The 23303-nt window shown below is 41.1% G+C and overlaps 1 protein-coding gene across 3 annotated transcripts in view; it reads left to right on the top strand.

Moving 5' to 3' along the window:
- Nucleotides 1–1058: 1058 nt before the first annotated feature.
- Nucleotides 1059–23303, top strand: part of LOC146861864 (uncharacterized) — an 85932-nt gene continuing 63687 nt past the window's right edge. Inside the window, exons 1-5 of one of the 3 annotated variants that reach the window (XM_085641023.1) lie at nucleotides 1059–1404; nucleotides 2177–2303; nucleotides 9499–9609; nucleotides 19891–19986; nucleotides 20554–20664. In XM_085641023.1, coding sequence (XP_085497149.1) covers nucleotides 2261–2303; nucleotides 9499–9609; nucleotides 19891–19986; nucleotides 20554–20664 — 361 coding nt within the window. In that variant the 5' untranslated portion in view covers nucleotides 1059–1404; nucleotides 2177–2260. Of the gene's footprint in view, nucleotides 1405–1475; nucleotides 1758–2176; nucleotides 2304–9498; nucleotides 9610–19890; nucleotides 19987–20553; nucleotides 20665–23303 lie in introns of those variants that run through there. The other 2 variants (XM_085641022.1, XM_085641024.1) reach the window with 2 other exon arrangements.

The following is a 23303-nucleotide window of genomic DNA, read 5'->3' as shown; positions in this document are numbered from 1 at the left end:
AAGGAGTACCCGAAGAGGGGAGTGAGAAGGGGCATGGACAGCCGGACTCAGTACTTGGGAACAACATCAGCACCACTGGGAGTATATGTCGATGCGCAAACCCGAAGGTCACCCGGGGACGACAGAGGCGAGCAGGCCGGTCCGTTGGTAACAACCACCTCTGGGACGTCACGGAAACAGGACCGTGGACATCCAAGGGGCAGAGGCCTCAGGGACACCGGTGGCAGCGGTTCCCCAAGACGAGAGATGGACTGTTGAAGCTGGCTCTGAAGCTCCTGGGAGAACAAAGGCAGAGCGCGAAGGACCAAGTGCCAACAGCACCCTTTCAGGCGGAACTTCGGACACGGAAAGAGGACCCGTAGCGACTCCCCCAACGCGAGTGGAGCCACAAGGCGGCGGTCCACCGGTCCAGTGAAAACCTGGCAACAAAGGGCCTCCGGGTCGTCCAGTGAGAGGGGACACTCACGAGAGAGGGGTATCCGTGAGAGGGATATCCTGCAACGGTGTGTCCTGGAAGAAGACAACTACTCCACTACTAGTCGGAGGAAACACATCTACTAGGGCGCCCAGCGGAAAATAGAACAAACAGTGGTCCACCACCATTCCACCCACACTTCCACCGATGGCGGTACTAGAAAGAGATTGTGAGGCGCACTTCCACGATGTAAGTCCAAAAGAACACATCTGCAGAGCACTCAGACATCGTGCCAAGGAGACAGAGTGGTCCCGGCTGTCAGAACACCCTCGCCGGCATTTGACCATCAGCCAAGAGACTACGTGGAAGTCATGATCGACAATTTATGTTTTATTTGGAACTTGTGTTTTCTCCCACAGGTTCGGACTTCATTTTGGTTTAATTTTCATTAAAGTTTGGGAGGGATGTAGTATCCGGCTGGATACAGTCTAGTGTTCCATTGTGCCTGTAACCCACACTGAACACCCACCCACCACAGGCGTCACCAGTCAGGTGACCCTGACAATAAAAGGGGCCGAGCGCACGTGCTCGCGGCCAGTTTACAGTACCAGTAATCCTGTGTCTGCGTCTGTATCATCCACATGCGGGCCGAGGGCCCAAACACCACAGTAGGGTTGCGGTCTAATAACATTTGCCAGGGCTGCTTCTAATTCCCAATCCGTCCCCGGTGACCCCAAACACAAAACCATAATGCGGAAGTAAGCATTTTAATACCTCATAAAACTCCTTTCGATTTTACGAGGTCCACTGAGAACCAGCAAAGGTGGGAGGTGTGATTAATTTACTGCGCATGCGTTGAATATTAGAAACTAATCCACATAAACAACGCCGTAGTGTCACTAAATAACATGCGCAATATTGAAAATACGAATTCACATGAACTTTGCATGGAAAGAAGAAGCTAAAGAAATACGAACATCAAAAAAAAGGTGAGCGCCGTCTCGTGGACAATAGCGATTTTTTCATAATAGTTTGGACTGAGCATGCGTTAATTAGCAGTGTCTCTTCTGTGAGCATGCTATCGTAATAATGCGGAACGAAATCGGATTCGACACCCTTGCTCGCCCAGAACAATGATACAAAATAGTTTATTATTAAAGAGTGTAGGCTTGCTTTGAAATTGTTACTTTTCCTAGCTTGATCTGCTCCATGGGAGAGTCTGAACAGCCCGTCTCCGAGGGTTCCTCATCAGCCGCTATCTAGTAACTGGTTAGACAGGTTTTTCATGTAGAGGATTTTATAACAAATCTTCAGAGAAATGTCCCACACGCTTTCACATGAGGTGAGTAATTGGGATGTATGTGAATGACGTTTAATCAGTATATCACGTAACAACATCGCTGTGTAATGTTTGCATCCCATAGGTGTTTCACTAACCTGTGCTTACTGTAGCTTCCCCTAGCTGGTTTCAAAGCGTTGTCTTTTACGATTGTGGGTTAAGACCACTTAATGACAATGAGAAAGTGTGACAGTTTAATAGGCAAGTGTAAATACTCACAATAATAGATCCTACAAGCATTTTTATACCAAAGTAGCCATGTTGTCCTATTGAGTAGTGATGTAATCTTCATTTCACAGGCGAGACTTGATGTCAGAATTAGTTTGATGAGAAAATTATGCATCTGGGTATGTATAAGTATTGTGGGCTTTGCATGTGTTTATGAAGTTTCTAAGTGTTTTTATTAAAACTGACTGTTCCAGGTGACGCTCACATTCCAGGATGTTGCTGCCTGTTTCTCCGAAGAGGAGTGGAAACTTTTACACAAATGGCAGAAAGACCTTTACATGAATGTGATGAAAGAAATTCACCAAGCCTTGAACTCGCTGGGTTAAGTCATATTTTAGTTCAATAATGTGAATTGATTTGTTGTTTATTCTGTAGCTCTTTACACTGAGACTTTCAGTACGAGTGGCTTCTAAAATCAGATGTGTCCAGTTACCTAATCCATTGAAATTATGAGTTTGGGATTTCCGCATGGAGATTTTGGCTGTTGAAAGCAGGTGAACTCTCAGTGTGGAAGACCAGGGGAAACAATGCATCAATCTGCACGAAAACAGCGATTCCTACATATTCTTCCCCTACAGCAGCCACTTCCCGTTATTTATCTACCTGCAGAATTTCCGTGACCCGTAGTAATGGTAGTTCCAGGGCAGGAAAATAACAGGGACATTGACGGGGTGAGGACTTCAGTGGATACAACTGGTAGCTTAATGGAAGCAAATACTTATAGCCTATTTTCTGAAGTGTTTAATTTCAACCTCGATTAAAAACTGAATAATGTTCTGGTTTATTCCCTGATACCCAGGTTGAATACTGTTCTGCTTGAGAGAGGGATCAGCGATATCTGTAGGAGTTTTTGTATTTCTAAGTTTTCCAAAATCTGATATGAGCCATGCTTTGGTACTGATAAAACGGCTCCCTCCAAATTGAACTGTGTGTAATGTATTTTAGAGCAAGTTGCAGTATGGAATAGAAGCACATTTCCCAGCACTCGCATAGCCTACTCGGAGGTGCTCTATGCTTTGGTTGTTGGCTCTTCTATCTGCAGCAGTCTTTGGGCCTTCGTTAGAGTTTGGCGGATGGGATACTTCGTCACAAATGTGGCATTTACCATATTACAAGTGGAGTGTAGACTGTGGCATTTGTAATACGGAAAACACTGACCTGTCATGCTTTGATGGTAGAGAACATCAGCCAAACTCTAAATAACTCTTTATTTTGATTTTCGTGTTTCATTTGCAACATGTCGTTTTATCTAGTCTCTAGTCCTTTAATTGGAACACTATGATTTTCGCCCAGAAGGTTGACAGTGAAAATGTCCGTATCAGGGAGTGCCCCACATGTAGCATGAACAATGTGATTTAGACCTCTAAGGCATTTTCTAAATTATGTAAAGTTGCCAAATCCCAACCCAGGCCAATTGTTGGTATGTGTGGATGTGATGGATTAACAAGCATGGGTGCTCTAGTAATGGCTAAGGAGAGTTTGAGAAGAGGCTGTTGAAGGAGAGTGGATGGGAATTTTATGGTTTAACATCATGGTTGGCATTAAAGAACTCAGTATAGCGGACTGACAACCATGAAAGAATCGCAGGGGAACAGAACCTTTGACAGAATCAAAACGCTAGTACAAGGACTTCTCAACCAATAGAAGAAATGCTGGTGTCTGTGGGAGATACCATTGCATGTCCCTGGACAGTGACCTGCTGTGATATTTACTATGAATGTTGTAGCGCATAGTACTTAGAATCACTGTTATAGAACTTAAAATAGCTCAGGGGATTAGGAGCATGTCGTACGCTGGAAAATGGCAACCAAGCAAAGCGAGTGGCTGCTGCATAAAGTGAAATCGTATTACTCTTTTACCAACAGACCTTGATGCTTATATACCAAGTTCTGCCTTCATTTATCCTAGCACTGAACAACATTTAGTTTGATTTATTTAAACATTTAGTGGATAAATAAGTGTTTACCTCATAGACCGAAAATAATTACTGGCATCACTTGCCTTATATGCTAAAAAGGGACTGCGATCTGATCTGTTAGCAAGGAATGCAGGATTGTTGCTTCGTGGACTGTTGTTTGGTAGGCATCACAAGTATTGCAAGAAGGACCTGAAAGCTAGCAGGAATGATTTTCCGCATCACAGCTATACTAATAGTTGGTAGTGTACTTTGGGAGTGCTTAAATATACTTCTTTGGCTCTCAGCGCTGTGACTTTTGATTGTATTATCCAGAAGGGATGAGCACTTCTGAGCAAAAAGAGTGAAATTCAATCTCACCTTAGTGGATGAAGAAGAAAGCCATATGCTGAGCTAGCTCATACTGCAAGGAGCACGGAAGTTCATGGACCAAGAGCCAGAGCACCACCCCTTCCCGACTCCACGGCTCACACCGTTCTGGACTGATATTCAGATTGGGCTCTATGGAAACGCGTATTGCCTCTGTTGATAAATGAGAGTGGAGGTCCAGCTCTCTAACAGAGGTGAGGGTATGCCACCCGACTGATTTCCCAAAGAAACAATATCTTATTCCAGCGTACATTGGGAGGCGTGTGATTTAAAAAAATTGTAAAAGTTTGTAATCTTTAATGTACGCTGGAATAAGATATTGTTTCTTGCCCATTCCTTGCAGTATAGGCCAAACAAGGATGACCTTTCGTTCATCTGAACAACTGGAATATCATATAAATGAGCCAACATCCACACTACTTTCGATGTCTAGTGTTGCATTCTTTTATTTAAACTAAAAGCCAGTTCGCATACTTCTGCCATATGTTTCAGAAACGTCTGAAGACTCAAATACATAAAGGAAAAGAAATTAGGTTCGCAAAATATATAAGATACAAAATATAAAAATAAGAATATATGGTCGCAAAATACTGAATGCAATTTGCGACCAAAGAATATTTTGAATAACCAACCTATGTCCTAATAAGTCAGTTCCTAAGAATCGGAATTGCAGTGTTATGGAATCTGACCTACCTCCTGCATATTAATGAGGTAGGTCACAAATTCCGACTCACTACGATTCGTTGCCATCGCAGGAATAATGGCCTGTTTGGGTCCGCAGAACACCATGCCTGTGATTGCTTTTAAATAAAGCAATATATTTTTTTTAATGCAACTTTTTTCCTGAAACGGGATGAGATAAAAAAAAGTTTTGCCAACTTTTTCAGGAGTAAGCAGTGGTCCCATGGTCCACAGCCTACTTCCTATAATTTTATTGTCAACATTCACATAAGAGAAGGGGATCTAAGGGGGTGGGGGGTCCTTCCCATATGTAAATGGGTTAAGAATATGTTTGTGCAGACAGTAAAATATTTGTTTTGCAACCAGATTTCGTTTGCAGAATATTAATACATACCTTAAGGAATCAGTATTTAGAAGGGTTGCACTTATTACGTCTCTTCTAAATATGGATTTGCTGTTGTTTCCTAAACCCATTTAACGAATGGGAAAACCTTTGCCAAACCATAAAATAGGCTTAATACACTTGGAAAATTATTTTGGCATTAAACTCTCTGGTTTACAAAATCAGAGGGTTTGCACATTTTAAAGCACTTTGTTAATCTGGCCCTTAGTAGCTCGATGTTTACATTGGATGCAGACTTGCCAAACTAAGTTCAGTGCAACACACATAATTATTGCTAGCTGTGGGGATTGTTTTTAAATATCCCAGATATATGTACTACCAAATGTGTCCATTCAGGTAGCCATTAGTGCTACTTGAAAATCAGAGTTAGTACACCATCAACAAAAATGATCATTGGCACTGCAGATTTTCTGCTAGGCATAAAATATCTTAGTCCGATTTGACTGAAAAGAGCAACCTCTGATACCGACTGTTCCATTCCGGTAATAAGATGAAGGCCTGAACTTGCCTAACCCCATGGGCTCACAGTTCAATCTCTACTGGCTAAGGAGGGTCTAGCATGCAATTAATTCTCACTGCACACTTTCACCTCCAAGTCATTATGTGAATAAGACGGATGAAAGCATAGACTGGAACAGCGTATGCCAAAACCTCTACAGCCAAATGGTCTACCATACAAAACGATCAAAGGCATGTGACCTGTTTTAGATTCCTAAAATCAGCCAAAACCTTGTCGGACTGTTCTAGCGGCTGTGCTTCTTAGCAGGTTAAGGCACATACAGAATTTTATTGAATGGAGCTATTTATTTATGCATGGATTTGCAGTATATGTTTTTGAGTCTTATTTTGCAGTCTGTATTATCAGGTTGGTTTGGAGTCCTACCTAATTTCTTACGTCTCCTCTTTCTAGTCACTACAGTCACCGCAGACCTACCTTGGTGCCATAAGACTACCATTATTTCGTCCTGAGTACTGAAATGTAATAGAAGAAATCCTACTGTTTTAAGCAAATGTAATCAATCCAGTATTTTCACAGGCAGCACTTAGTAGCATAGATCTATCTTACCTGAGCGATTCAGTCCATAGATCATACGTGGGTGACCGATGATACGCAAGTACCTGAATCAACGAAGCTATGCCAGGTCCTTTTGCTAAAACCAAATAGCCCTGGGAGAACCTAAACCACTCGTACATTTTGTAAGTACTTGGATTCTCAAACCTGACAGGATTTTCATAGTGGGTGGCTTATCATTACATGCATTTCTTGAGTCTCATTTATTATGTGTCTGATGGAGACTTTCTGCTCATACCCACGTATCTGATTGTCCCGCGTACAGGGTATCCGCTGATATGTGTAATCGTCAGGTCACCCCACAACCATCACACTTTTACCATATTGTTATAGGCTGTACATTGGACTGTGGTTCTTTCCAGTCGTTTATGTTATAATTCATCTCATTCCATCAGGACATCTACTGTGACACAATCCAAAAATCTGCACATATTTCTCAGTCAAGTTTTCCAAACTGATTGCATCTTTCTCGTTGGTTGGGAATTAATACTGTCTTCTTCAGATTAAACCTATTTATCAAGTAACATTCCAAACGTCTTTAGGTGTTTGTTGCCTGCAGACCAAGTTCGACAAACGTTCTGCTTTTCCAATGAAAATGATTAACTTCTCATTGAAGCTATAGTATGCCCTGGTGTGTGCAGTGCCTTTACTTCATTTATTTACTTTTTTATAAGGGCTTGAAATGCACATTGTTACAGAGCCGCTTGCTTCCTTTATTTGCGCCCCTGTGCACTTTGTGTTCATTTTTATAAAACATATAATTTACTATTCAAGCATGGCTAATGTCACGTTAGAAGAGTACGCATCCACACACAAATCCATCCATAACAATGCGTGCACACATTTCATATACAGGGCTGAGATGTATCCTGTCAATCTTTTGTGTGGTTGTACTATTGTAAATAAAATCAATAAAGTTGATCATCACCAAAAACAATGCATGCATTCACATACATCAGTGGTCGCCTTGGAACTCACCTCCAAGGAAAACTGTGAGTCCCTCTCTTGGTTCTTTCACACTAAGGCAGAACAATAATGTGCAGGCATTGTTTAGTATGAATCTCCAGAAGTGTTCAAACGAATGTTATGGGACTTGGGGTAAAGGGTAGCATTGCCTGTTTCGCATCATTAGATGTCTGGTGTGACTGAGTGATAGAAAATATCACAACACTAAATGTTTGACTCTGTGCTGGCCCTTTGTGTGCGCGAGTGTGCAGCCTACCATTGCATAATGAATTGCTGCGTTCCCTCCCTATGCAATTTGAGGATAGCTTTGATCTCTGTTTGGTAGGATACCGAGACAAGAAATTCAAATTCTTTGGAGTCATTTTTGGGAAATAGTCTCATTATTTGATGTAGCAGATCTCGCACAAAATAAAAACAAGGATTGTTGTTCATCCACAGGAGACCTTTATCACCATGGGTGAAGAATATCAATTTCCTATTTCATCGGAGAGATGTTACTATAGGAGTATTTAGGAAAAACACCTCCATATAATAGACATTGGGCAGCTTTTTTTTCAGGAAAAGGACCCATGTTCTTCCTATTTTTCTACATTGACTTAGATCAGTCAAGACACCATCTCCTTCTCCATGGCCCTAATTTGGCTCGGTTGACACAGGTCTTAAAACTTGCTTACATGTGAAAATTATGTAAATTGATCTTTTAACTATTGTATGCATTTAATTCCATAATCATATCTTTGGACTATTAGATACATTGCTTGTTTTCTTTCAATTCAATGTAGGTCAAGGAGGGTCGGATCTGTGCCCGATTTAAAAGATAATAGTTAACATCTTTGTCTGTAAACTCATTCTTTTTAGATTTACTGGGACCAATTGATAGAAATAGTAAACCTACATATGTAAAAGTACACCTTTGTACATGTGCAGATTTGCTATTTTTTGGCATTGAATACATTTACAGTGGTACGCCTGGAAAGCTGCATTATGATTTCAGACGCACTACTGAGTGTCATGTGACACATCCTGGGAACTACTATTTCCTCTCTGTGTAATTTTACATTTCATAAGATTATGCATGGGGGATTTGAAGCTCCTTTCGACCTACATTTGATTAGAAGAAAACACACAATGTATCTAATAGTCCAAAGGTATGGTTATGGAATGAAATGCATCCAAATTAGGGTTCTAGAGAAGAAGATTGAGTCTTGACTGATCTGAGTCAATATAGAAAAGTTGAAAAAAGGGTCCCTTTCCTGAATAAAAAGATCGCCTTTGTCATTCGTGTGGAGTTGTATTTTTCAGCAGGAGAAATGTTTTTTCCCTGTGGAGACAGCTCTTCCCCTATTCACTCACCAAATTTCGTGGTGATCCCTTCCCCTTCTGGGCTGTAGTAAATCTCTACCTATTTCCAGGGTGGGCTAGAGTCTAGGTTCAGTTTGGGAATTTTCACAAACCTTGAAGGCTAATCACATCTCCTCATGCCCACCACTTGTGAGAGTTTTACACATGTGAATTCCTCCACACTAGTGGTGAGAAATCCGCAGTAGTAAATACATTTATGCCTGTCATGAATGCTTTTGTGAATTCCTGGCTGGTGTAAATGCAGGCATTCTGAGTAATAAATGTAAAAAATTCCTGTATAATTTGGGCCACTAAATATAAGTATATGTTATATCAATATCCTGAATATCTAGAGTGGATCTCATTTTCCTGAACCAACGTTGAATACTGCTGCTTTAGTCGGCCATTTTAGTATGTGTAATGTTGATCCTACTATGTCTGCATACTATTCATTTCACGTTTTATGCAGAATATTTATATATCACTTGGGGCTTCGGTGCATTTGAGCTCTTTGCATACAGCTGAATCGAGTGTCATAGAACCTTACATAGGGATATGAAGACATACTACACTGCACTTTACTTTAAGATCAGTAACTAAACTACTGAAGTGTTAGTACATCAAATATTGCTACTTTAATACAGCCTTTTGTGAAGTTCATTTCAGTAATATTGTTTGTTTCTGCCTGATAAAAAAAATATGGTGTTTGTGTTTAGTAGTAAAAAAAGGTTTTCACTAATTATCATTTTTTCATTAATTTGAATAACAGGTACTGTTATTGCCACATCAGTCTTTTCATTAGGCTCTAAAGAAAATGAAGAGATGTGCGTCCCGGCCAATCAGAGCTCAGAGAGAATATGCAGTAAAAAGTCTAGCCGAAGTAAGTAAGAAATATACAAGTCTTTACCTGGGCTGTGACTGTGATTTAGGAATATCTTTTCCACAACCACCATTCACAATGTTGCATAGTGACTGACACAGGTTGACTCATAGGCTAGAGCATCCCGAAAAGCGTTTCAATATCAGCCCCATATAGCACGAGCGAGAAAGTACATCCTACCCTCTTCTGGGTGCTCTCCCCTTGGCTCCTCCCCAGGAGTGTTTTTTTTGTGGGTCCAATAAATTAATTTACAATAAGCTGTTTCAGATATATTATGTTTCTAAGTACCAAGAAGCACTATTTATCTTAAAGAGGAAATTATGCATCTAAAATTGTGTGACATTTGCTGAATTACTTCCAAGGCTGGATTGGCTGAGGTTCAACCAGACCACACAGCCCTGAAAATGACTCCTGTGCCCCAATCCGCTGAAGTTTTCCCCTGGATTTTGTATGAGCAGTACAGTTGTGCTACTCATAGTAAAGTATTATCGCTGATGTACAGTGCCTATAGAGCCAAAACATGGAGACGATGATAAGGATAGCCTTCATCATCACGCTAAGAAAAAAAAGGACACACCAGGAACACATTTTTGGGGTCTTTTCGGTCAGGTAAATTAATGATGTCTGTTGATGGAGTTATGATGTGAATTTACATTTAGAATGAGACAAGACATTCTTCATATTGATTAAATTAATTTGAAATATATATTTATGTTCACATCTAATAAAAGTTTAAGAGGGAGAAAGTCCATTTCAGGATGAAAGGAGCGTTTTTTATGCATGATCATATTAAGCATCAAAATGGCTGGTACTGGGCGCAAAATAGGCGAGTGTAAACAAAGTGGAAGATACCAGAAGCTAGTGTCTAAAGAAAATGCGGTCCAGTTATCTTTGAGGAAAAAAAGATGGTATATCACTAAGCCAGATTATGTACATTATCTAGAGAAACAAGGCAATAGACATAGGCTGGTTGTTAAGAGTAATAGGTCTTGCCAGATAAACTCAACGATTTTCGAATGCAGTTCTTACAGCACAGTGCAAACGTTTTATTTAATCAAATATAAATTAGACCTACGTCTCAAAAATATGTTGGCTTTTAGAAGTCAATCAATTATTCAACTTCTGAGTTGTGGGAAGAGTGTGCTTGAGCTTTGCAGCGTTCTTACTAGTTTCAATAACAGTAGCATACAACACAGGCACATGTTTGCTTGAATTCAAGTCACATTCCAGCAGATACCCCTTTTCTTTTCTCAACTACCTAAATTGGTTCTTGACAGTTTCTAGTATATTTATTATGAATACTTTTTTTGTTTTCTTGTGTTATATTATGATCTGCATCTGTTTGTGATGAAGAGAGTGATATCATGTTGGCCATTGAAAAGACCTAGATTAGTTGTATCAATGTCCTTCAACATAAACGAGTAGCTAGGTGATAAAATAAACGTGGCTTTCTAATTCTATGCGGAAAAGATAACTGAAAGAATATTTTATTTTTACTGGTGTCCTCCTTCTGAATGGTGAACATCAATTATTTAAATCCTACTCAGTGGAATAGAGAGTATGTGATTTTTGCTTGATCATTATTGTACCCCCCTCTTTTATCTTGGTGTTAGGTGACACCACCCTAGAAATATATGTATTCTTTTTGTCTGGGCTATCACTGAATAACGAGTTTTTATACATTCTCTTATATTTTCATTTTCTAATGTAGTTTGGGATAGCTTCTGCTTATATAACTTCTTTACATTTAGATTAAATGTAGGTACATCTATCTTGGGTGATGATGTTGCAATGCAGGATTCATTTGCATATCACATATGCCTCTCACGTTCATCAAGCGCAGAAGTAAGTGGGAGCACACTGGCTCTGGGGCTGCATGTGAGGGAGCACGCAAGTTAGATGAGCAGCGGGTCACAGCACATAATATTTTTATTAGCAGTGTTGAACAACAGGGCAATGGAGGGTACTATAATGGTGCCATTATGTTTGAAATACATAAAGATAACATAAGCTCATTTCATAAATCTTTATTTACTTTAAAGCATCAAGACTGGAATTTGCTTTCAAAACACTAAATGTGGTATGATTATATGGGATATTACAAAAGAAATGGATCTTCTGAAATAGTGCAAATTTTGATGGGTACTTCTAACCGCAGATTCCCCAACTTCCGAATATGCCCAGGCACTGAACTGAATCAGGAAGATTTTTTTGAGTGTAGCCCCTGCACACCTGTAGGTGACGTTGTGCAGCTCTGCGTCAATTCTGCTCTGTCCCAGAAGTGAGGACATATAGGCATCATCAAGTTTACTGAGGTCAGTTCCTTTCTTTTCATGCCTTCTTATACAGATGCAGAGCTACCTTCTGGCCTTTCCTCATCAGTTGATAAGCCTTTTTTCACAGAAATTCTTTACAGTTTGCAAGATAGTAAACCCCTCTAGAGAATCATAAGGGTTACGCCTTGTAGGAACTGTTGCACACAAATATCTACAACAGATCCCCATGAGGTGTGCCTCTGGTGTTTGGAGTTGGGCCACGAATCCCCGTCATGCAAGAAGTGTGCTCTGATGCAGGTAAAGGTTTTTCAGGACTGAGAAGCCAAACTGTAGTTGGTGGAGCACCAAAGGAAGTCATGTAATGGCTACTCCAGCTCAAAGTCATGGACAAGGACCCGTTTCTGCTCTTGGGGCTGGTATACTAACAGGTGTCAAAGTCTTCGAATAAGTCAAAATCCAAAAAGAAACACAAAGAAGTCCAATCAGGCCTTGGCCCTGCCTCACCACTTTCGATCTGGGCAGTCTCAAGTACATCAAGGCACCTGTGGTCTTCCTCCTGGTCCCCTACCGAGGAGCTGACTCCCAAGCTGGTTCCTATGCACCCTGAATTTCTGAGTCCATTGGCAGTAGCACAACAGATTGAGGTGTTTAAGGAAGCTACACTCCACATCTTCAGCATCTTATCACCTTCCTTTTGGCATGCCTTCTGACCCCATGGATCTGGAGAGGCTTCTAATTGGGTTACCAAAGGCAGATCCACCCTAGGCACCATTTGTGCCTACTGAACCCGCTTCAGGTTCAGCACTGACTCTAGAGCTGATTCCATGCTGGGCACCACGCTTCATGCTGGTTCCTGCTGCATTGATCCTGCACATGCCGGAGGAGGACATGGAACCGATACTTCAGTTTGACTCAAACTGCATCTGTCTCGACGTCGGCCAACCCTTTGCTCAGCCATTACTCACACATCCCCTTATACAAGACAGCACCTTTGCCTAGGATCCGCCGGCCAGCACTCACACACACACACAAGTTTTAGGATTGAACTATGACCAGAGACAACTAGTTTTTGATGGTGATGATGGTGATGGTGGGGACAAATTTTCCCCACAATATGGTGCTGACAATTTTTATATGTACATCCAAGAGGCCAGTGTACTGGACACTTCCCCTGATGCAGGGTTGGTCTCACTACCTCGTCCTTTAACAGAAGAGTCTGTTTCATTTGTTGTGGTCATTAGAAAGGTGGACAAAGTCTTAGATCGCCAGTTGCCTTCTGTTGAGGTGAAGACCAACATCCTCATGGAAGTGTTACAACCTGCAGAATCCTTATCTGGACCCCTACTACTGTTCATTGAGAATGCAACGTCATGGGCACTTGGACCAAACCCTGCTTTTGCCCACCTGCAAACAGACAGGTGACATGTTGCCACAGGCTTGCTCCAAGTGACCCTGCACCTCAGAGTTTGGTAATACAGGCCGCCTCCAAAAGGTTAATCTTAATTCTTTTGCCATTATTTCCCATTTTCCTGGACAGAGATTTGAAAAGAATTGAGACATTTGGGAAGAGGATGTTTTCTTCTACCAGACTCACCCTCAGGCCAGTTAACATCTGCTGTTTACTGGGAAGGTACTCGCACACATTATGGGACTCAATTGCTGAGATCTTACCAGCAGTCCTGAGGAGTTCCCCACCAGTTTGGCAGAGGCAATTTAAGAGGGCTAGGATGTGGCCTGGTATGTCATCCAGTCAGACCTGGACACAACAGACAGCTTTGGCAGAGCAGCCAGCACTAGCGTGGTGCTTCGGCACAATGTGTGCATGAGGTTCTCGGGTAACTTTCAGTTGTCACGCATGTTTATGCTTTTTGTTGGGTCTCACCTCTTTGGCATGAAGGCAGACCTCTCCCTCAAGCACTGTAAAGAGAGTAGATCCACTGCCTGCTCCCTTGGTCTTTTCACACCTGTAAGGCAGTATCCCTAAGAGTTTTGCCCCTTTTGAGGCATTGCTAGGGGGTTCAGCCCTTAGACAGCATAAATGCCCTATAACAGATACCCCTGTGCTGTCAGGGTCAGGGACCCATCAAGCAATATCTAGGACAGCACTAGCAGCAAACTACCCAGTCCCCAGACCCTCTGGCACCAGCTTCCAAGCCGCTTTAGTTTGTCCTCATTGGCTCATGACCAGCATGTGGAAGGCAGGATCAAACATTTTTCCCACAGGTGGGAAGCCATAACATCCGACAGGCAGTTGGACCAGCAACCTCTTTCTACCACACCGAAAGCTGATGCTGGTGACAAATGTATCACTGCTGGTTTGGGGAGGTCATGTAGGAGAGTTGGAGATCAGAGACTCATCTTCACTTCAACCTGCTAGTCTTGGTGTTGAATCCTTTCCTGCTATCCATCAAGGGGGGATTGACGTCCTTCACGGACAACACTACTGCCATGTCGTACTACAACGGGCAGGGTGGGGTTCCTTTGCTCTGACACCAGGGTGGTTGAACTCAGCCGTCGATACCTAGTGTATCACAAATGGCAGCTACAACCAGAGTTGGCACAGGGCGTCTTCCAGCAAGAACACACAGTGTCAACACTTTTCTGTATTGGAGTTCCCAAGAAGGCTGTCTCTCAGAGAGCCAGTATGCCTAGAGTGGAGCATGAGACTCCTATACGTCTTGCTGCCGCTATCTCTCCTCCCCGATTACTGAAGAAGATCAAGAATGACCAGGCCCCAGTCATCCTAGTGGCTCCGAATTAGGCCAGGGAGAGTGTGGTACCCAAAACCTCTGGGCATGAGGCTCTGCCTTCCGATCAGGCTGCCACTTCAGGAGCACCTACGTTTGCAGGAGCAGGACAGGGTCTTGCAGCCAGATCAGCGCAATCTACACCTCTTTACACCTCCATGCATGGAGATTGAGCACAAGAAATTGACCGCAGTTGATCTTCCTACTGAAGTTGTGAATGTCATACAGGCAGGCAGTTGTCTTACACAATCTGTTATCGTCAAACATTGGGACAAGTTATATGGCTTGATAAGGCACTAGTAACATGGACCCATTGCAAGCAAAACTGTTGGATGTGTTACTGTTTGTTCTGCCTTTGGCTAAGACTTGCAGTGGGTACTAATAATGGTTATTTGTTGACCCTCTGGGCATTATTGCATTTAATTGAGCAGCTGTCCTAATATCCTGTTATGATATATTTTCTCAAAGGTTTGGTCCACATGTTTCCTCCTAAACCTTTTGTATGCCACAGTAGGACGACCTTAACTTGTTCCTTGCTTTTTTTATGCGTACCCCTTTTAGCCACTACACTGCGGTTCCCTTTAACCCCTGACCTAAAGATGGTCTTTCTCAGTGTGATAACCTCTGTTCATCATGTGAGTGAGGTTTAGGCTCTGTTAGTCTAGCCACCGTATACCACCTTCTTTCCGTAAAAACTGGTGGCGAGTACTACAACGTCCTTTGTCCAAGATTTGTTATGGGTTTATATTCATGTGCATCATTAATAACGTGCAGAATATATTTTCACATTTCATTACACATTTATATGATGGAAGTCACCCCTGCCACATATGTTGTTTTCTTGCTGCCCACTTCTGTCCTCGCAAATTCTGCAGCACACAGCCAAGCGGAGATGTACTTGTTTATTTACACTGTTATCGTTGTTATTCAGCTCTCGATCAACATGTCCCAGCTCAATCACAACCTGAAACATTTCCAATGTCTTTTCATAGGATCACTGTGTCCTTTTCATTCATATAATACGATTTTATTAATGTCTCTAGTTTTGATCTAGCATCTCCTGGCGACATTAACATAAAGGGGTTGAATGTAGTGGGATAGTGCTTATGTGTTAAAGCTGTATGAGTTTTATTTTTCATGTGCACTAATTTGCTGAAGAAATGCAACATTAGCACACACCATAGGGATTCTGCAGCTCCTGTATTCATATGCAAAAATAAAGAATAAAAACCCTCGATTTGGGGGGTGAGTCCGAAGATTTTTGTGTCCACTAGGGATGCTGTGCTTTACTCTCTCAACATTGCTGCCCACATGGGACTTAAAATAATTTCTGATTGTGCATTATATGTATAACTTTTACATTGAGAGCCTTAATGGCTTTGACTCTGTATTGCTTATTTTTGAATTTGTAATAACATTCTTTAACTTTTATTTGATCTAGAACTCAATTATTGAGTGGGCCCATTTACTTAATTGTATTTTTGATTTTGATGCTTTGGGAGCTACATTAACGCGGGACACGTTGCCTCGTGAAATTGAGGTTTAGACTCTGATTCAGTGAAATGTGGGCATTCTGGTGGAGGTAAATTTTGGGTTGTCTAACATTTTGGGGTACCCTGTGCCCAAACGTTCTACCAAATGTTGTGACTTCTTTCACGTCGGCCAACCCATCTCTTTTCTGAAGTTCTTTGCCCCATTTCACCCTTTGTGTAGCCATGCAGAAATTGACTTTATCTCAATGGATAGTCCTCTGCATTAAGATCTGCTACGTGATGACCTTAAAGCTGCCCCCAGATGGGTTGAGGGCCTATTCTACCAGAGCCAAGTCTGTTACCACCACTGTAGAGTGCCTGTCCTGGATATTTGTCTAGGTGTAACGTCGGCATCAGTGCAAGTTTCACTATCACAAAGCACTTCTGCCTTCACAGCCAGGTTCGACAGGATGGGCATTTTGGACTCAGTCATTCCACAGACATACCTCCAGGGATGTGCTGCTTTAATATCTATTCTATAGGGGAAGAATTTGCAGTTAGAGGTATCAATCAGAAGAACAAGTTACTTACCTTTTCGTAGCACTTTTTCTGGCGGATGTAAATGCTATATAACTGCAGATTCGTACCTCCCATCCCTATTCCCTGTTCTGTAAAATGGACTCTCTTTCATCTAAAAAGGCCCCAAGTTAGTGATCTGCACACTGGCACGCACAGTTAGTTTTTGGACTCCAAGTCCTATCATGTGAATAATGTACACTAAGAAACTGACATCAGCGCACTTTGTTGGTACCTATGTGCTTTTCAATTATCACTTCCGAGGGGCGGCACACTAATCTCAGAGCCACATAACGCCAACTGCTCGCGTACAGGGGCTGTGCTGAAAAGTCATCCAGGTCCAGTCTAGTGCCTGGAGATATTCTAAGGTATCTATTAGAACGAGTGTTACTGAAGGTTAGTAACTTTTTCGTTAAGTCAGAAAAGATGTTCAACAAATAGTGGACACCAGAAGTGAAACAGATTAAAACCAAGGTAGGGAAAAGCCAAATTGTATAGCATAAATAGGAATTTGTTAAATTGAGGAAGGCACACAAAACTGGCAAAACAGTCATTCTTTGCCTCCCATGCATGCATTCTATGGAATTACTTTTGATTCATTCTTTTTATTCAGGAGAAAATGGAAGAGCTTGCTATTGTATTTTTCCAGTCTTTCTTGGGACCCCAGAGTAGCAACTGCATGTTTTATGATACTTTTAACTCTAACAAATTATCATAATGATGGTGCACAGTCAATAATAGGTCAATTACAAGGAGCTGCATTGGAAGAAACTGAGCTACATGATATGGTTTTACCCCAGAGTCTTGTATAGGGGCTATGCAAAATTCACATAATTTGCTAGAGGGTAAGTATGCTTTCTTTCTTTCTTTAAATTCCCTTTTGGCTGCTCTCTTATAGGTAAATATGTCTTTTAGTTCTTTCCTGCTAAACTGTAATATATTTTCAGGATTCTTAAGTTGAAGCTCCATGTCCGTTTCCTTTATTAGCCTACTGACGTAAACAAGTCCGGGGATTTTGTTACAGTGCTCAAGGGCAAGGCAGTCATTGATTACTTCTCTTGCAAATTTCATGCCTGGTTTACTCCAAATGTTATGCCAAACCGTTATGGTACTCAAATCAATTATGTCCTCCACAAATGTAACACTTAATTCTCTGTGAGTAATAAAGGTAGGTATAGTACGTGGTACTGCAAGTAACCTAGACAAAAATAGATTTCCCTGGATTTGCAGAATATTTTGCCCCCTCGCCACCCCAAAGAATTGCTCCATATATGGCTGAGGTATGCATTTGCTCCTATAAAGTTGCAACATCTCACAAATAGGTTTATAGCCAATTTTGCTTGCAAACCTAAACAAGGCCTCAGTCGATCTAACTAGTTGTGACTTTGCTAGTTCTGTGTAGGGATTGCAGGAGCCAGAGCCTGAAAAAAGAACGACCAGTTAAGAAAAATTCCTTACTTTTGTAATTTATGGTCCATAACAAAGAAGGAATTATTTTTGGCTCTACCTCTTCCACACTCCACAGTGAAAGTCTTAGTCAGATTTAATGCAAGCTTTTTGTGCTCCATATATGCGGCAAAGCCATCGATCAACTTTTGAAGAACGTTTGCAGTTCTAGACTTTAACACTGCATCATCGGCATATGGTAGCACTAGAATGGGCCAGAGTCCAATTTTTGGTGCGTCAGCATCTAGCTTCTGTAGCTCCTTATCAGTCCCATTCACATAGAGGGAGAAGAGGGTGGGAGCTGTAACACATCTTTGTCTTATCCCTCTTTAACACTAATTCTAGATGTGCACTCTTCCCCTAACCCTAATCTTACATGTGAGGTCCTTAAAGAGTATATCTGGGAAAGATAAGTAACAATATCCATTGTGGCACCCCTATTAATCAAAGTTTTCCAAAGGGTTAAATGATTAACTAAATCAAAGGCAAAGGAGAGATCTGTGAAACAGAGGTAGATAAAACCCTGCTTCGCTAGTGCGTATTTACTAACTATAAGATGAAGATTTATACATTGCTCCATGGTCCCTATATCCTCAGTGAAACCGTATTGGACGTCAGTCAACGCATGGTTCACCACCATCCAATCGATCTAAAACAATCCTCCCCAAAATTTTAGCCAAGGAGTCCAGGAGGGATATCGGGCGGTAACACCTGGGCTCCCCCATCTCCTTCTTTAAAATATGGGTACAATATTAGAATCAGTCTAGGTTTGAGGTATTGTCCCATGGGCAGCTGCATTAAAAACATTTGCAAGGACTGGAGCCCATAAGTCGATAGTGGCCTTCAAAATGTCAACTGGAACCCCGTCGAGACAAGGGGCTTTCAAAGCAGTAGACTTTACTATTGTTACAACCACCTACTCCACTGTAAACAATTGGAAGGGGGTTTGAATCAGGCCACTTATGTCACTCTGGGGTGGTGCCAGATTATCCGGACATGGGTGAAAATTACCATTAAAATGTTCAACCAAAGTAAATGGGGCAACTAGAACTTCTATTTTGGGGTCTGCGGTGTCTGACAAAAAGGGGAGTTTATAATTTTCCAAAAGAGGCCACTATCCTTTGTGTGTGCGGCTTGTTCTAAGCGTGCCCAAGCTTGATCCCTCAGCACAGTCTTATGTCGTCCTAAGGACTACTTATAGTTTGACCTAAGGAGCTTAATTTCTTCCCTGTCCCTTGGGTAAGTATGCAAAATTACACAAAATACATCTTGCACTTAAGAAATTAACTAAACAGTGCAGTCAGGAAAAAAATTCAACTTGAGAATTTAATTTGAGTTGATTTTCAGCCGCTTGCATACAAAACACTGCTGGTCTTGCTTAATTTTGTGCTGCAAAGTTATCTAAAATGTTGCTTGGGTGAAAAATCTACCTGAAATGCTGCTCAAATTAAAACATTAACCAAACAGAAGATCTCACATTAAACTTTTTCCCGAAATTATGCAATGGCATAATGGCATACTCTCAGTAATGTTGTGTAAATTTCGTTACACGAAATTGAGAAAATGATCCCCAAGCTCAGTTCTCTGTTCAGTGCCCTGAGATGTATAATCAGTCTTGCTCTTTTGGGTTTTCTACAGAATCTAATTGGTTGTAGATGTTCAGGCAGGATCTATTCTTTGGAAATGTAACTCTCGGAAGTGGTATTAAAAAATGGGAAATTTTGTGCTTTGAATTAATTAATAATTATTGCGTTTATGTCACAGGTGATGCTATTACCAGTCCAGATGTGGTTTTCAGGGTAAGCGGAGAGGAAAACCAATGTTTGAAGATTACTTCGGACTCCAAAAGAAAAGAAACAGGTTATTGTGGAAACAAGGGCAACGGGATGAATTACATGTACAGTTCTTCCTGCTTAATTAATTATTTACCCATTATCAATATATATGCTTAAAGTGTATCATAGTGTACATAGCTCTTCAGAAATTAATATGTTAATAATACTAGGCCTTTATTGTAGAAATGGGAAATTATGGACATTAAGCTAAGTTACCCTGCTAGTGTGCCATAACCTGTGACTATTCTATGGATTTGTAGAAATATGTTTGTGGTTTTTTTCTAACCCATAATTGGTGTACAGTCACAGCAGGCCCCTCGGAGGGATTGGAGAGCACCTTAAAAGCTTTGAAAAACATTAACTAACCATGTGCCTTAATGGAAAAAAACAGAAAAGGAGTTCGGAAGGATATGAGATTTCATTGCCATCTCTTCTGTTTTCTCTCAACAAGCTACACAAGCTGATAAAGTTGTAAAATAAAATAATAATGAAATAATATACATATATATATATACATGTTTGAAACATTTTGTAAATAATATTGGTTAAAATAGTATTTAACAATGCTCTTTTCCGTGCTCTTGTTGACCAGGGTTATCAGGTTTCAAATCTAGTGCTTCTCGGACAAAGGAAGAAGGTTCTTTGTCACATGTGGTGGATCATCTAGGTGCAGACAGAGAATATAACACCAGTCCCAATTCTGGTAATTGCTCACTTTTCTATAATTTCTACAATCCCAGTATGGTCCACTTATTAACCATTACTTGAGGAACAACAAGTGCTCCTCAGTTGTAAAATTTCCTGCGGGTTGCCAGTAATCTCTCCATTCATTGACTGTTGCAAACATACATGTGATTGACTTTTACTAGAAACATATCATAATTATGTTTTTTGTTTATTACGGTGATTAAAAAAAGCTGTAGCACTCCTTGATGTCATCCTTTGGATGTTTTATGTTTTGGATATTATAGGTCTATTACAATTTTTGAGCTAAGCGAGGAATTACACAGTTGACACAACCATGTTCTTTTACTGGAAATTCAAATGAGCAGTCTTCCTAACATAACTCCCTTGCATATTATCATGTATTATGGAACATTATTTAGGCGAATGCATATAAAGGTGCTATGTGGTGGTAGAGATTATAACAGACACATCAATAGATTACAAATGTTCAAGGCATATAGTGGATTGGTTACAAATGTACAGGCTTACAAGTGAAGAAAGTTGGGAAAGTGGGCAGCAGGTTGAGAGGGTGGAGGGGTCACCAGTTGTACTTTTTGATAATAATAGAATAATGGTAGGTTTAAAGAATGCAGAATACTAATCAAAGAGAAGCAAGTGGTTGAAAGGAGAAGTGACACTCGTAACAACTCTAAAGGAGAGTCCAAAGGGATTGGTGTTCAGAGGGTAGAATGGATAAAGGTTTTGCAGATTGAATAATGGGTATGCGTTAAGCACAAGAAGTGATCTAGCGTGGGGAGACTTGGGTTGGGATGAGGTACATGAAGGATGGGAGAGGCATTCAAAGGTTTGGTAAAAGATGATCTGATTATGCAGATTTTGGAAGAGAGCGGTAAGGGAAAATTAGCAGTTTTGTGGGAGACTTCGGGTGATTGTGTGAGAGTTGCTTTGGTGGGTTTAGAGGAAGGTAATCAAATCCTGGAACTTTTTCATTTTGCCACTGTAGGGCTGAGTATAACTAGCTGTCTGTAATTTAAGTGCTTCAAGGCCCACTATCTGAATAGAAGGAAACCCTAAATAAAAGTGCTGTGGAAAGATACAGATTATGAGTTGTCATCCAATTTCATGGTAATTGTTTTCTGCTTATCTCGAGCGACAATGGCATACCGAGGCAGCCTGACCGTGGATCTTCAAATAAATTTGGATGGGCATCTGGAAACTGGCAAAATCACAAATCTCTTGGGAGCAGGCAGCTAGTACGAAGTCATGTGGGTCCCTTGTGAGGTGTACAGCACATATCCTGCAGCTTCAAGGTGTCAAGCCCTTGATAGGGTTGTCACTCTGTTAAGCCCTCTTCTTTGTAACTTTCTCTGAACCCACTCTCCATTGTAAAGACGACGAGAGTTGCAACATAAGCATTCCCACTATCCAGTCCTTTTCCCATTTGCCAGCCCAGCACACTGCATTGGGTAACAGCTGCCAATACAAAACTAGATGAAGTGTTAAAGAAACCTTGAAAGGGACCATGGCCCACTCATGCACCCTGTGCTGCACTTCAAATCAGTCTTCGTGTTGCACAAACTGGTGGAGGCAAAACTCTTGCTCCCCAAGTAAGAAGTTGTCACCGCTCATGGCTCATAGTTATTTTTTCATTAACCTGTTCATAGTTCAGTGGGAACCAAGCCTTTACTTGTGACTTTCAGTTCACTTTTTAAAAATATTATATTGTTTTTATTAGTTTTGTTTTGTGCACATTTGGGCTCATTAGATTAATTCTCTTAGGGGTTATATATACACTATGTAGCAAGTAATACTGAATTAATTTGAATGTACCATTTCTGGTCATGCAGTGAGTGTGTTTTAGGACTTTGTCTCAGTCCCTCATGTCTTCAGCCCAGCAATCCAGCAGACCCTGGACTCTCAGTTCACTTACAACAAAATATAGCTAATGCCTGTCCATCAAAGAGAGCAATCTGGGACCTGTGACCTAACCAGACTGAGCATTTGGATATGCTCCAAAATAGAGCAGTCCCCACAGGGAAGTTAGTGGGTAGTGTGGGGGACAGGAGGCTTAAGCAGGAAGAGGCCCACATAAATGGAAGGGAAGCATGCAGTAGATCTAGCGCTGTGATTGCTACTCATTTTTTCAAATGGTTCAATCACGGGTCCACTTACGATTGCCCCCTGGAACAGGCTCCCGACTTTATATAATATTGAAGGTGAAACTCTCCCATCCACACATTTTCAGGCAAGGTCAGATATAAAAGGTGGAAATATCTTAGTATCAGGAGTCTCAGTTGGAGGGTAGAAAATCATTTAGGAGTTAAGCCATGGATAATCAAGGGTGACATCGTAAATTCATAGACAGGGAATCGGGACCGCTGATCATCTGCTGATTATGCGTAATTTCAGGTTTTTATGTATGATTATTTAGACAAATAGTCATTACCAAAATACATACAAATAACTGAAGCTCCATCTTAAGATCTCATTATGAGACACTTTTTACAGATAAGATACTGGCCCAACCCAATCGCCCAATCAACTGGATACATTTCTGCCAATAAAATCATTGCATCTGGTCGAGTCATAGTTCCATACGTTAGGAATAAAGGTTTTAAAAACTTGTGACACAAAGATAAAAATTATAAACATTGA

This window comes from Triturus cristatus, chromosome 2_2 (genome assembly GCF_964204655.1).
Source record: "Triturus cristatus chromosome 2_2, aTriCri1.1, whole genome shotgun sequence".
Lineage (NCBI taxonomy): Eukaryota > Metazoa > Chordata > Amphibia > Caudata > Salamandridae > Triturus > Triturus cristatus.
The sequence above is the reverse complement of the archived record's forward strand: the minus strand, read 5'-3'. Positions and strand labels throughout refer to the sequence as shown.